Source organism: Psammomys obesus, unplaced genomic scaffold, assembly GCF_907164565.1.
Source record: "Psammomys obesus unplaced genomic scaffold, mPsaObe1.curated_primary_1811, whole genome shotgun sequence".
Taxonomy (NCBI): domain Eukaryota; kingdom Metazoa; phylum Chordata; class Mammalia; order Rodentia; family Muridae; genus Psammomys; species Psammomys obesus.
Window position 1 is genome coordinate 572,038 of NW_026596460.1, and position 15,904 is coordinate 587,941.

Genomic DNA, 15,904 nt, shown 5'->3' on the forward strand with positions numbered 1-15,904 from the left:
TTCTTCATCTTTGGGCTTTCTTCCAGATCCATCCATGAAAGAGAAACTCATGACACTCTCCCTGCCTACCGCCAGAGGACTGTGCTTCTCTGGTGGAGGACTGTGCTTCTCTGGTGGAGGACTGTGTTTCAGGACTATGTTTCTCTGATGGAGGACTGTTTCCCTGGTGGAGGACTGCGATTGTCTGGAGGGGGACTATTTTTTGAAGCTGAGAGTTTTAAGATCACACAGGCAGACCTGTGCTCATTGTTGCCAAGAACTTAGCTGTGTTCACATAATACAAACCTCTAAAATATATAGACCCAAAACTCCTCTCTCTCCTCTACCCGGCTTGATAAAAATATTTCATATGAATTGATTTTCTTTAGAAGGTTTTTAGCAAACTCTACAAAGGTGAACCATGGATTTACTGTGGCTTCTGTGTTCCATACCTCGTATAGTAGAGAAGATAGATGACTGTGCAGACTTGAAGTTGCACCCAACAAGAGGATGTTTAACCTGGCCTTGAGGCTAAAGCTTCCATCAAAAAGGAAGAAATTAGGGATTTCTCTGGCCACTTAGCTTTGGCAAAGAGGGTACGTGCACAGTTTACACTACTGGAAGGCCAGGTAGGTTGTGGTGGATAGTGTCTCTAGCTGCATCCTCCAGGATCTTAGTTCTTCAGTGCTTAGGTTGTGGAGACTTCATTTCATTCACATCCAGAATACTATTAATGGGTCCAATATTAACTGAAAGAGACATTTTATGATACTTCCATTGCTGCTGAAGTATCAAAGTAACAAGTCCTCTAGGGTCATGGAAAAGATGCCATATACACATCTGACTTCGAAATCTTCTAGAGAAGACTTAAAAGATGATATACTTTAAGGTAAAAATAAAATAAAAGAAATGTAAACAAGAAGGGATGAAGTGCTGAGAATAAAAAAAAAAATGACATTTCCTATTGACCTGAATGTGTTAGGTTCTACTCATCTATTTCAAGCCATACCTAATTCTGTCATCCATTTTCTAAGTAGAGAGCTGAATTGGCCACTAATAATACAGATCATAAATCCTTAGTAAATGTCGTAAAATTCAAAGGGGGGGGGAGGAGACTTGCTGAATCACAGTGCAGGGGACGCACATCTGTACCATTATAAACAATGGAAACACTGATGATTGGACCACCCGGCCATCACCAAGCAGACTAAAGAGTAATCCTTCAGAGTTTGACCCTATCTAAGCAACAAAAAGCAAAAGCTTGAGAATGACATAGAAATCTCTCAAGTCAGAAAATGGTTTAAAATCCACCCCCCAATGGCTTGCTGAACTTGGCTAAGCAAAAGGATCATTAGGAAGTGTTTTCAGCTGTCAGAGGGCTACGGGACTCACATGTGTTGCTATAATGCATTGCAGAATTTTTGATTTTGAATAAACACATTGAAATGTTCTGAAAATGTCACTATGGCCAGAGTCAATGACACAAACAAAGCTTCCAGGCACACTGTATGTTTGCTATGATTTGAATATGTCTTTGGAAACTCAGTCTCCACCGTAAATGTATTGACAGATAGGATACAGAGAGGTAATTGTGTCTTCAGGGCTCTGCCTTCTTGAATGGGCTAATGCAGCTGTGTTGGGAATCAGTTATCTTGAGAATGGATTTTGATGAAAGGATGAGTTTAGCTTCCTTCTACACTCTTGGTCTCTCACACTTTCTTTCTATTTTTCCTCCTACCATGGGATATTACAGCATGAAGACACTCATCAGATGTGGGTCCCTTGATCTTGAACTGCCCAGCTTCTAAAACAATGAATCAAATGAATTTCTTTTCTATTTAAACCACCAGGTCTGGGATGTTCCAGTGCATCAGCTCACATGTATTAGTGGCATCTTGTAACTGTTAGGTAAATGAGACACATATTTTCCAAGACTCTAGATTCCTTCCATGCCTCTTCCAGCTTCTGGTGGCTGCAGGAAGCCCTAGCTTTGTGGGATCATCACTTCAATCTCTAGTTCTTTCCTCAAATAGACCTTTCATCTATATTGCAATGTATCTCCATGTCTTCCCCTCTTCTTACAAGGACTATCTCTTACAATTTAGGCTCCTCACTAATTCAGTTACATTAACCCTTAACTGTGTCTGCTGACAAGGGATAGTCTGACATTTCATGTGAAGATGATTTTGGGGGCTCCCACTAAACTCCATTATGTTGGCAAAGGAATGGAGTGTATTAAATTAGCATCAAGCACAATGAATGGTCATTGCAAGACTGTCATTTCTACAAGTGCAAAATCGATGTGTTCTGCAAGCCCATTCCATTGGATGACACTGGAAAATCGCTGGAGCATATTTCTATAAAATTACACAGGAGGCAAACAGAGATTATATACTTCAAACTGTGTTGCTTATTATGGTTGTTAAGAATGGATTTTGTAACCATAGCATATTTGTGTGTTTGCGGTTTGATTATCCAAGAAAGATGGGCTCAATTAGAGGGAAAAAAAAAAAAACCAAAAAAACAAAACTATCTTTGCCAGAGTTAAATAACTATCCACTTGATCCCTAATGGAGGTTGAGGATATCACACTCTCATACATTTGTTCTCAAGATGGGGATGAGCCCTGATTCTGAGAGCATCTACGCCTCAGCCAATGGGTTCTTAAGAAAATTTTCTGTGTAATGGACCTGTGTTATGGTTATTTTTATAAAACTGTTTGTTTCTCAGTTTCTCTCTTAACCTGGCTATTACACAAATTGAGACTCTATTATATTTATTGAGACTCTATTACATTTTTCTGTTCACAAGATTTACAACATAATAATTGAGCAGTAATCACTCTATTCTTTTGTTTTGTTTTGTTTTGTTTTGTTTTTTCAAGATGGGATTCCTTTGTGTAGCCTTGGCTATTCTGGACTCACTTTGTCGAACAAGCTGGGCTTGAATTCACAGTAATCCACCAGCTTCTGCCTCCCTGAGTGTTGGGATTAAAGGCATGTGCTACCACACCCTGATAATTACTCTATTTTTAACCCTCTAAGCTATTTTACCTTTCTCTTTGCCAAAATCCTCGAGATACTTGCACTTTGTGTCTTTATCTGCTTTGGCTGAATCTTCCTTCTCCCTCCTCAACCTCTGTCCATGGCTGAATCCCCTACTTCCTCTTTTAACTCCTCTTCCTCTGGCTGGCAAGAAGTCTAGCCTTATTCTCTATCCTGCTCATTGATTAACTGAAAGCTGCTTTATTGGCATATAAGGGGACAATTGTGGAACAGTGTTTAAACAACATAGAGACAGGAGATTCTCAGAACAAGGACTTCAACCAGATATGGGGGGGGGTACAGAAATCAGAATATGAATTGCACAATAACTTTATGCTTATAGACCTCAATTGAATTAAATGGATGCTGGCTGGTGAATACCTTGGGACAATGGCAAAGGCATGGTTTTCTAAATATAGATGATGTAATGGGTTGTGTGGTCTAGTGATATGAGTTTATAGAGCACCCCTTGTTTGAGATGCAAAAATGCTAGAGAGAGCTAAAGGATAATTCTTTTGGATGCCCATTGAAGAGCAAGCTCTTTTAAATGCACGGAGAGACAGAGTTTCAAGAGTAACTTAACTGTCATCAATTTTTACTTGACATTCAACTCCATTCATTCTAGATAACTTGAATAGATTATACAATAATTTCAGTTAATCACTAGATATTTTCTCATCAAAGACAGCTACTTCTTAAATATCTCCAGTAAGAGTTCTGTCTTCTACTGTTTTTCCTAAGGAAAAAAAAGTAATGAAATCAGAAATAATATATCATTGGGCAAATGTTATAAAATGTTAGTATGCAGAAACAAGTTTTAAAAGTCCTACTATTGTCACCTTTATGTAAAAGAACAAAACAAAATGCCCTAGTTATATTTTGTTATGTACTCTCAGATTGCTTTACTTTGTGTGTATTAGATGCGCACTCAAAAAAATTTATTTTATTGTTTATTTATGTAAATGTCTCTGTGTGCGCATGTGCCCATGACTATAGGTTCTTGCAGAGGCTAGAGGAGGGCACTGGAATACTTGGATCTGGAATTACAGGTACTTGTCAGCTGCGTGGTATTGGTGTTGAGAATTGAATATGGGTCTTTTGCAAAAGCAGCAAGTGTTCCTAACTGCAGAGCTGTTTCACCAGTCCCTACCCATGCTTGTTGATACTTGGGTTCTGTGTGATGGGTTTGGACCAATTTCATTTACTCAAAAAATATTGGATATTTTCCACATCTAGTGGAATAGACCAGGAATGGATTATCCCAGAAGAACCTTAATTGAGCTTACTTTTTGTTGATGTGTCTGCTTTTTCTAGAGAGTGGGTTATTTGGCTGCATTGTCAGTGGGAGGATGGTCACAACAAGTGCTGTGCGGAAAGAGGCTACCTGGGTGATGAGTCAGGAGAAGGAGAGCTGCAATGGAGGTTCAGCAAGAAGATACTGCTACTGACACAGTCAAGAAGCTTGCTGAGTGCAGAAATCTGTGTGGTTGCATTTCCTTTCAAACTACGACTATTAATCTTTGCTAAAGTAAGGAGGTACTTATCGCCACTCAGAAGAGTGCTCACACATGCTTTTCAAATATACTTATAGTCTTCAATTAAATTTTTTTTTGTTAAAGCCAGTGAGCCAAACACAAGTTCATTGTTATAAACAACTAGTAAACGAATATTTAGATGTCTTCTGTGCAAACCTTTCAAGATACTGTCAAAGGAAATCTAGAGCCTTCACTTACCTTTATCTCTGATGCTGCCTACAGGGAAAGGCAGATGTCCCTTCATGAACTTGCCTATTAACCCCCAGAGGTTTTTTGTGAACTGCTGTTTAACTTAACTCTCCAGAAAGAAGGGGACCATGATTTGCTTTAAATTGTTACTTACACAGTGCAATGTCTCAGGCATTAGCACTTACTTGATTGCATTCAGACGTTGCGTTGGCAAAGGAATGGACTGCATTAAATTAGCATCAAGCACAATGAATGGTAATTGCAAGACTGTCATTTCTACAAGTGCAAAATTGATGTGTTCTGTAAGCCCATTCCATTGTATGCCACAGGAAAATCACGGAAGCATGTTGTTCTGAGCAGGAAAACGTAATGTAACGGCCCTGTTAATGTGCCTTGGTATTTTTCAGCAATGGTGTTTCTTTCCACCTTTTTTCTTGTCTTGTGCTCATTCTTCAAATCCTGTCTGATCTAATTTGTATGCTCATATTCTAGCCCTGCCAGACAGTAGCCTGGATGTACAGGCAAACGTTGTGGAACAATTCCTTCTGTGTGTGGCATCTTGTGTGAATAATGCCAGCATAAACAACCCTACATGCATTCATGAAAGTATGAATGAGTACTTATGTAAAGCTTCTTAGATAGAGACGTAGCAACAGCTTACAGCAAACTTTCCCCAAATGCTATACATTCATTTAGGAAGACAAGGGTGATTTACAGGCTTTTGTGGCTTAGGACAAGTGCCAGCTGCTCTTCTTTTCACTCCTGTTTACATGTGGGAAATTAAGCTTCTTCAGTTGGGTGAATTTTTTTCAGTCATGTGTTATCACAGAGTATATCTCAGTGAAAACATGTTGTCTTCGGGTTTTATTGCTACGAAGAGACACCATGACTACAGCAACTCTTATTAAAAAAATTACCTTGGCCTGGCTTACAGTTTCAGAGGTTTAGTCCATTACCGTCATGGTGGGGTGAGGGCACACAAATATCAATGAGCTGCATTTGACCATTGATCCTGCTGTGGGGCAGGTGAACTTGAGTTCCCTTCTAGAGGGCCTTTCTCACTCATCATTACAACATGGTGAGACTCTTTTCATTGTAATGTTTCAGCCAGGTTGGGATCTGGGGAATTGTGTACCAGGCTCAGATCTTCTCTCAACTTAGTAAGCAACAAAGGTTAGGACAAGTCAGAAGTTCATTCTTAAGGTGGGAGAGGAATTCAGCTTACCCTCAGAAACAAACTCAACCATTTGCATCTGAAAAAGCACCAGAGAGATGATTTGGTCTCATAAAGATGTCTAAAGATGGGACCGGAAGTTGCCTCTGCCATACCTTTGTTGCAGAATGTCCCATCGTAGGCTGTGTGAGAGCAGTCACAGGAGTAGCCATGGTATTTCTCGATGCATTTGCCTCCATTTTCACAGTTAGCCCCATAGCTGGTGCAGTGGCCTGAGCATCCAGATTTGAACCCAGATGTGACCTTTGCCCTCTCTTCCAAGTCAAGTGTCACTCCATTCATCCTCAAGGAGCGAATGCATCCCAGGAAGCCCTGCTGGCCCCCAGCTCCACCTGGAATGACAGAAAGCACAGAGTTCTGATGGGATTACCTCGGCAACTTCATTTTCACTCAGCATGTTTAGGAGTGAGAGCATTGGAGGAGAGCTGCAGGAGGAGAGCATTGATAAGCACAGCTAGCCTTTTCCCTTTTGAGTTGGCCCTGTCTAAACAGAAAGAGTTGAACCTTTTCCCTTAGGCTGCAGTGTCTAATTAAAAGAGACTGTCTTCTGAGAAGAAATAAGGCTTGCCACAGAAACAAAATGTTTGTAGATATGCAAAAATGTATAATCTGGATTCTAATGGAGAAGAAGTTTACGGAAATCTTTAGTTTATTTGTTCTTTAATCTCAGAATGTTCCGTTCTGTAGCATTATCTGTTGAACTATAAAGGCAGAGAGTCATGAATACATTAGCATGGCTAAGTGAGTCAATTAGTCAGAAGGCATAAATTCATTTGAAATGTCCTTGTACTTGGTGACTCTTGTCTCATGAGATATTTTGCTTTGAAGTTCACATTAAGGTACTCAGGCCATCTTGCCTGGGTTGGTGGAAGAACGGGCTGACTACTTTAATCAGAAATCAAGTACATTGCAGTTATTAATATTTCAGGTGGATTTCAATACACACAGCACCGCTGTGAAATGCTACTTTAAGGATTTGACATGGATACTGACTCATGAACGCACAGCTGCCGTGGATACCTGCATAAGATCTGCACAGGATTGAGCCCCTCAGCATTCTAACATGAATGGGGATGATGCTCTTGAAGTCCTACCCTCCCCTGAAGAACTACTGATGGTTATCCTTGGTGGAGGAAGAAGTAAATGATACAATGATAAAATGCTAATATTACATATGACAGGATAAATTATATTTGACATGATGTATTATGATATAAGTATGTATATAAATACATTAATATGACACATAAACAGAGACCAGAAAGGAAGCTTGAGCTTTATTTTTGAAGGAAAAGAGGACAAGTGAGGGAGATGGATGAGGGACGATGGTAGAGAGTGAATATGAGCAAAGTACAGCGATACATAGATGTATAAAGGTGTCATAATAGACTCCACAATTTTGTATATGAACTAAAGAAAAAGTCAGTGCTGGCTAAAATGAGCCAAGATGGCTGTTCAAACATCACTCTTCAGCATGGTCTCTCTCTCTCTCTCTGTGTGTGTGTGTGAGTGATTTAAATAAGGAGACTGAGCGCAGAAGAGTGCCCTCAACAATGCATGGTGGCCTCATCTGTTAGACGGTGAGAGAGGAAGCTTGGATTTTCTCTCTCCAACCTGAAACATCTGTTTCTCCTGCCCTCAGAACTGGCACTCTTTATTCTTGGGCTCTGGAGCTTGTAGTGAATTATATTGCCAATTTTCTTGTTTCTCTAACTTCCACACACCAGACTGCTACATTTCTTAGTTTTAATAACCCCTCAAGCCAATTCCTTAATAAAATCCTCAATAAGATTAAAAAAAAAAAAAAAAGAAGAAGTGGGATGCTGAGGAGCTGGATCGACAGGTAAAGTGCTTGCTGCCTAAGAACCCAAGTTCAGACCCTCAGGCCCATTTAAGCACCAGGCCTGGCAGCCTTGTGTGTAACAGCCAGTGCTGGGAGACGGGTGGATGTCTGGGCTCACAAGACAGTTGGTTTATCCAAAATGGTTTATCCAATGGTGAGTGAGTTTCAGGTTCAGCCACAGACCCTGTCTGTGGGAAGAAAGAGGAAGACACTAAACATCAACTTTTGGTCCTCACAGTTACATGAACAGGTAAGCATATCAGCGCATGTGTGCCTGCGCACACACACACACACACACACATACACACACACAAACACACACACACACACACACACACACACACACACACACACACAAATGGCGACGTCAATGGAACTTTGATGTTTGGAGATTATCAGGCTACAAGGCTAGAGGTGCATTAGATCACATCCTGGCCCAAAGCACACAGGCGGTGGACTCACTGGGCAGGACTAGTGAACCGAAGACTCAGCTGCAGGATGGATCAGTATCTGCTTATGCCCACACGTCCTCATAAGCAAAAAAGGAAAATGGATCCTTCTACTGCCTTTTTGAGCCCAAGCCTTACGGTCATATATTGATTTGGATAACCATTCTCTAAAGTAGGATCTTGTTTCTTGTAAAATATTTGACTAGAGGATTAATTGAAGAGAGTCCAGTGTCCTTTTGGAACAAAGCTATGCAATAGTAAATAGCAAATGAAGTTATTAAACACGACCACTTTGAGGGATTTCCCGTCCTGCCATCTGCTTGTCAGCACAGCTTCACACCTCTGTGCTAGGGAGAATTAGAGCCTCTGCCTGATTTGGAAGCAAGCCAGCCCATTAGTCACTCTTTGTGTGTTAGAATTTCAATTTGGCTCCTACCACTTTTGCTACTCTAGTTTTTGTTTTTGCGGTGAGGGGTTTTCCAAAGAGCCTTTTATTACATAAGTGCATAGCAATTTGAATTTTCATGACTGGTCATTTAAGACAATTAAACCATATCAAAACTATGCTGAAAATTTAAAATACTTTTTTTTCAATATTCCCCCTCATGTTTGCCTACTTACCAACAGAATATTGTTCTATCTATCTATCTATCTATCTATCTATCTATCTATCTATCTATCTATCTTCTATCACTCTCTATCTACCTACCTGTCATCTATCTGTCTGTCTATTATCTATCTATATCATCTCTATATCTCTATCTATCTATCATCTATCTATCTATCTATCTATCTATCTATCTATCTATCTATCATCTATCATTTGTCTCTCGATAAGCAAGATGCACCAACTAAACCTAGATGTCATTCAGACATAACTACTTCTACTTTTAAGGGACATCTTTGTGTGCTTATAAATATTTTAACCATTGTTTTTATTTTATGTGGATGGATGTTTTGCCAGCATCTCTGCCTGCACACCATCTGAGTTCAGTGCCATGGATCCCTGAAACTGGAGTTACAGATATTTCTAAGCCACTGTGTAGATGCTGGGAATTGAACTCAGCTCCTCTCTAAGGGCAGCCAGTAGTTTTAACCAATGACCAATCTCCCCATCCCCTACTTTTATCTGAAAACATACATAAGTGTAAAAAAGGAAAGATTTAAAGGAACGGGACCATAACAGGCATTGTTCTCAAGTTTGCTTTCTACACTTAAAGTATCATGACACATCTTTCCAAGCAATACAAGCATAGCCAAACATCTTGTTTACTATTTCATAGCACATTCTTTGTAAGGTGCTGGTGTAAGCTCTAGGGATCCTCCTGTCTCCCTTCTCACACTGGGATTACAGGCACATGCTCCACACTTAGCTTTTTCCCTGCATGCTGGGGTTCCAGGTTCAGGTCCTGATGCTAGCACGTACTTTTCTGCTGGTACATTGGAAAGCCCTGAAGACGATGGACCATATCCAGAATATATAAAGAACTGAAGAAGTTAAATACCAACAAACCAAGTTACCAATTAAAAAATGGGAAACAGAACTAAACAGAATTCTCAACAGAGAAATAGTGAATGGCAGAGAAACACTTAAAGAAATGCTCAACATCCTTAGTCATTATGGAAATGCAAATCAAAATACCCTTGAGATTTCACCTCACATCCATCAGAATGGCTAAGATAAAAACTCAAGGAATAATTCATCCTGGAGAGGTTGTGGAGAAAGGGGAAGCCTCCTCCATTGCTGGTGGGAATGTAAACTTGTACAATCACTTTGGAAATCAATCTGGCGCTTTCTGAGAAAATTAGAAATAGTGCTACCTCAAGATCCAGCTATACCACTCCTAGGCATATATGCTCAAAGTACACAACAAGGACATTTGCTCAACCATGTTTGTAGCAGCTTTATTTGTAATAGCCAGAATCTGGAAACAGCCAGATGGTCCTCAGTGTAGGAATGGATACAGAAAGTGTGGTACATTATACAGTGGAATACTACTCAGCAATTAAAAACAAAGAAATCATGAAATTTTCAGGCAAATTGTGGGAACTAGAAAATCTGAGTGAGGTAACCCAGAATCAGAAAGACATACATGGTACATACTCATTTATAAGTGGATATTTGCCACATAATATAGGATAAACATACTGAAATCTATAGTCTTAAAGAAGCTAAACAACAAGGAGGACCCTAGGGAAGAGGCATAATCCTCATTCAAAAAAGGAAACAGGGTAGACATCCGAAGTACAAGAACACAAGGAACAGGACAGGATCCTGCCACAGAGGAACTCTGAAAGATTCTACCCACCAGGGTAGCAAAGGAGATACTGAGACTCATAGCCAAACTTTGGACAGAGTACTAGAATCCTTATGGAAGAAGAAGGAGAGAGAAAGACCTGGAGGGAATAGGAACTCCACAAGGAGAACAACAGAGCCAAAAATCCTGGGTCTAGCAGACCTTGCAAAGACTGATACTCCAAAAAAGGACAATGCATGGAGAGGACCTAGACCCCCTGTTCAGAGGCAGCCCATAGGCTGTTCAGTTTCTGAGTGGTTTTCCTAGTAAGGGGTACAGGGGCTGTCTCTGACATGAACTCAATGGCTGGCTCTTTGATCACCTTCCCCTGGGGGCGTGCAGCCTTGCCAGGCCACAGAGGAAGATGATACAGCTAGCCTTGATGAGACCTGATAAGCTAGGGGCAAATAGAAGGGGAGGAGGACCTCCCCCATCAGGGGACTAGGGAAAAGATATAGGGGGAGAAGAGGGAGGGTAGGTGGGACTGGGAGGAGACTAGGGAGGGGACTGCAGAGGGGATACAAAGTGAATAAATTGTAATAACTAACTAACTAACTAACTAACTAACTAACTAAATAAATAAATAAATAAATAAATAAATAGAAATTTAAAAAGCTGATGATCCAGTTTATACTGCATCAAAATGAATTCTTCCTTCACATAATACTGATAAGGAGATGCATCCTGTTGAGTTTATATCAGTTTAACTAAATGGGAGCAAATTCACTGCTTTAATTATTAAAGTGAATTTTTATATTGTTCTTTTTGAGATTTTTTAAATTTATTTTTAAATTTATTATAATTTATTCACTTTGTATCCCAGCTGTAGCCTCCTCCCTTTTCCCTTCCCTAGTCTGTCCCCAATCCAGCTGTCCCCACCTCTTCTTCTCCAATGCCCCTCCCCTAGTCCACTGATAGGGAAGGTCCTCCTTCTCTTCCATCTGACCCTAGCCTATCAGGTCTTACCAGGACTGGCTGCATTGTCATCTTCTGTAGCCTGGTAAGGCTGCTTACCCCTCAGGGACTGGTGCTGCCATGGGCTACATCTGTGCAGGGATTCTAGCTTATCTCCATGAATGGTCCTAGGTTGGAGTATCAGTCTCAGAAAAGCCCCGTAGGCCCAGATATTTTGGTTCTGTTGCTCTCCTTATTGATCTCCTGTTCCCTCCAGGTCTTTTATCTCTCCTTTCTTTCATAAGATTCCCTGCACTCTGCCCAAAGTTTAGCTATGAGTCTCAGCATATGTTCTGATACCCTTCTGGGTAGAGTCTTTCAGAGGCCCTCTGTGGTGGGCTCCTGTCCTGTTCCCTTTTTTCTCCCTCTTTCGATGTTCATTCCATTTGCCTTTCTGAATGAGGATTGAGCATCTTTCCCAGGGTCCTCCTTCTTGCTTAGCTTCTTTAGGTGTACAGATTTTAGTATGTTTATCCTATATTATATGTTTAATATCCACTTATAAGTGAGTATATAACATGTTTCTTTCTGCTTCTGGGTTACCTCACTCAGGATGATTTTTTCTAGTTTCCACCATTTGACTGCAAATTTCATGATTTCCTTGTTTTTAATTGCTGAGTAGTATTCCATTGTGCAAATGTACCACAATTTCTGTGTCCATTCCTCAACTGAGGGCCATGTGGGTTGTTTCCAGATTCTGGCTATTATGAAGAAAGCTGCTATGAACATGGTTGAACAAATGTTCTTGTTGTATACCTGAGAAACCCAGAAAAGCTAAAACAGTCCTCTACAATAAAAGATCTTATGGAGTTTTCTCCATCCCTGATCTCAGACTGTACTATAGAGCAACAGTAATAAAAACTGCATGGTACTGGCATAGAAACAGACTGGTGGGTCAGTGGAATCGAATAGATGACCCAGAAAAAAACCCACACATTTATGGACACCTGATCTTTGACAAAGATGCCAAAACCACACAATGGAAAAAAGATAGCATCTTCAACACATGGTGCTGGTTTGACTGGATGTCTATATGTAGAAAAATGCAAATAGATCCACACTTATCACCCTGCACAAAACTAAAGTCCAAGTGGATCAAAGATTTTTTTCTTATTTTTAAGTTGTTGCTTCATGTTGTTGCTTTGGAGGGGAACAGGAGATGCTGTGTTTCTTAGTGATTGATAATATTACTAATTTGAGATTTAACTCTTTGCTGTGAATTTTGTAACTATTTTCTCTAGTGTGTATTTTTTAAGTTGTATATGGTACTTTTTTTGTATAAAACTTCTGAAGGGTTTTGAAGTCACACTGACCTAGTTATTTCTATGATTCCTGCTTTTGGTATTAAGTATGTAAAGACTTTTGGTAATGTAAATTGACATAATAATTAATTATATATAAATATATGTATATTATTATAAGAGCTTTGAAAATTTTTCTCTTAACATTTTAATTTTTCTTTCCCTCCTCTCTCCTTCCTTTACTCTCTTCCTCCTCATTTTGCCACCATCTCTTTTTCACTTTGCACAGTACTATGGTTTGAACTCCGAACCTTAAGCATGCCAGGCAAACACCCTGAGCCACATCCCAAGGCCTATAGCCATAATATGTGGCTTTAGTGTAATTTACATTTATTCACTCATTGAACTAAGTTAAAAAAAAATCCAGTCTTAATTTCTAAAGCAGGTGAATGAAGTACCATTTCTCAGTGCTCTGAGTTCAGCTCTTTTCTTTCCTAGGTGGCCTTCTGATTTATTTAAATGGATCAGTGAGCTGGAAAGTACATTTCCTGATCTTCTTGATATGAAGAAAAATCTTTTATCCTGAACATGGTCATTATATATTATGCAGAAGATGTTAATGCACCGGAACCAATAGAAGTTGAGTTCAATTTACTGCTTTGTAGAAAGCTTTCTTGGTGGCAAATGTCATAAGTTTAAATTATAGGTCTTCAAGTGAAAATGCTACTTAACCTTTGTTTAATTAGAAAATCAACACATTGTCACTGGGAAGAGCCCCCTGCCATGCCAGGGCTCCGTGCACGTTAGTCCGACCTGTAGTAATTATGCAAGGTGAGATTTGGGTTTAATTTGTATATCATTTTTCATCTGAAATGCTATGCAAGTATTGCAATTAAAGATTAATTACGAAAGTGTTCTAACTACCCATAATGAGTAATACAACCATCAAGTGCCCAGAACATTTGGGCCAAACAATCAGGTGCTCCATCTAAAAGAAGGTTGGAAATAATGATTGAGAGGAATTATAAATAGCACACCGTCCTCAAACCCAGAGCTTAACAGTATCCAAAGTGGTAAGTTTGACCCCAGAATAGTCACCATAGAAATAAATTACATCAAAGGTTGTACACTTGAACCAGACCCTTTTAGAAGCGTGTGTGTGTGTGTGTGTGTGTGTGTGTATGTATGTGTGTGTGTATTTCACGACTGTGAAAATATCTCTGCCCTTGTAGCATGGAGAAATTTAACAGAAGACTCTCTATATAAGACATGTGTTAGAAAATGGTGACTACTATAGAAAAAACAGTCAGGTAGGTTTAAATGGGATCTGGAGTTGGAATAGGATCAGTCGTAAGCAGGGCAGTTAATATGGACCACACTGAGAACGGACAGAAACAGAGTAGAAAAAAAATGTGCAAGGAGAGAAGCTACATGACGAAGAGGTTATGGGGTGCTCGCCTGCAAGGTTGGGGGCAGGAGGAAAGGAGAGGGGTGAGATGGAACAGTGCAGTATGCTCAGCGAGTGAAACCAGGGGTTATTGCACAGGTTTTGTAGGTAAAGTGCCAGGAAAAGCATTCTAGAACAACGCACAAGGACATTATTCTTTGAAAATTAACTTTTAAAAGATTTTTTTTATACATGTAAGTGCTTTGCCTGTGTTATGTATGTGTGCCAAGTGTGTGCAGTGCTCAGAATGGGCGTCAGATCCCGCAGAATTCAATTACAGATGGCCATGAGCCACCGTGTAGATGTTGGGACCTGAACCCCAGGTCCTCTGTAAGGGCAACGCATTTTTAAGCTCTGAAACCATTGCTCTAGACCCTGACTCCGTTAATCCACCCTTTGTCATCTATTGCCAGATCTATAGCCAGGTGACCTGCACTCTGCCTACACTGTAGCTTCTGACTGCACTTGGGGAGCTGGGTCACACAAGGCTCTTTCTTCTCGTACATGTGACATGTTTCCAGGCATTGCTTTGCATGGTTATGGAGAATGCTGATAGTGCAGTTAGTACCAGAGACCCACTTGCCATATCTGTTACTAGAGCCATAGGGACAGTTGAAATTGTCACTGGAAATGTAACACTCACAGTTCACAGCCAGGAATGGAGATATTAGAGCAGAGAGAAAAGGCTGGTGGAGGAGTGGAGCACCAAGAGTCGCATATCCTGAGGCAGGGGTCTCTTTAGACCCTCATTTTCTTGGAGGGAGGTTCTTTTAATCCTGAAATCTGATTTTTCCCCTGAGGCGGGCAGTAGTAGAAGCCTTTGTTAACCCCAAGGGCATTGACCTAAGGTCATAAAAAAGGTGGCAAAATCTTCAAGGACAGAAAGTACCACGAGGGAAGAGCCACAGTCAACTTTGTATTTTCAGGGCAAAACCAATGAAAGGTTTTGCAGAGGAATAGATATTAAAATAATGGACATCTGACCTATGGGTTGACAGAATAGCAGCAATGCAAACAGAAAGATGTTTTTGTCAAGACTACCACCTGTGGCTGTGAAGTGAGTTCCTTGGTCAGAAGCAATGCTCTGTGAAATACCATTATAGTGCTTCTAACCAAGGAACTCACAGCCAGAGTAACAGAGCAGTGGGTCCATGACCACGGAATATACTGGTCTTGCCATGTTCCCCACCAACCTGAAGCAGCTAGCCTCATAGAAAGATGAATGGATTTTTCAACATACTTACAGTCCCAATTAGGTAGCAGCAGCCTGGAGATCTGGGCCAGGGTTCTCCAGAAAGTGGTAGGTGATTTGAATTAGCTGCCAATGTATGGTACAGTTTTTCCCATTGCCAGAATTCACAAATCCAGTAATTAAGGGGTAGAAAATTGAATAGCTCCACTCATTATTACCCCTAGTGACCCACTAAAAATTTTTGCTTCCTGGTTCTGTGATCTTAAGTTCTGTTGGCCTAGAAGTTTTGGTTCCAGAGAGGGGAGTGTTCCTGCCAGGAATTACAACAAACATTCCACTGAACTGGAAGTTCAGATGTCCCCCCTACCCCGGCCACTTTGAACTTCTAATACCTTTGCACCAACAGGATAAGAAAGGAATGACAATGTTAGGAAAGGTGACTGATCCAGATTACCATTGGGTTGCTTCTTCCTAATATCAGTGGGAAAGATTATGTCTGG

At 40.3% G+C, this 15,904-nt stretch overlaps 1 protein-coding gene across 1 annotated transcript in view; it reads right to left on the bottom strand.

Moving 5' to 3' along the window:
- Cntnap2 (contactin associated protein 2) overlaps positions 1-15,904 on the bottom strand; it is a 2,205,170-nt gene that overhangs the window by 212,353 nt on the left and 1,976,913 nt on the right. Inside the window, 1 exon segment of the mRNA XM_055598313.1 lies at positions 6,077-6,313. Coding sequence (XP_055454288.1) covers positions 6,077-6,313 — 237 coding nt within the window.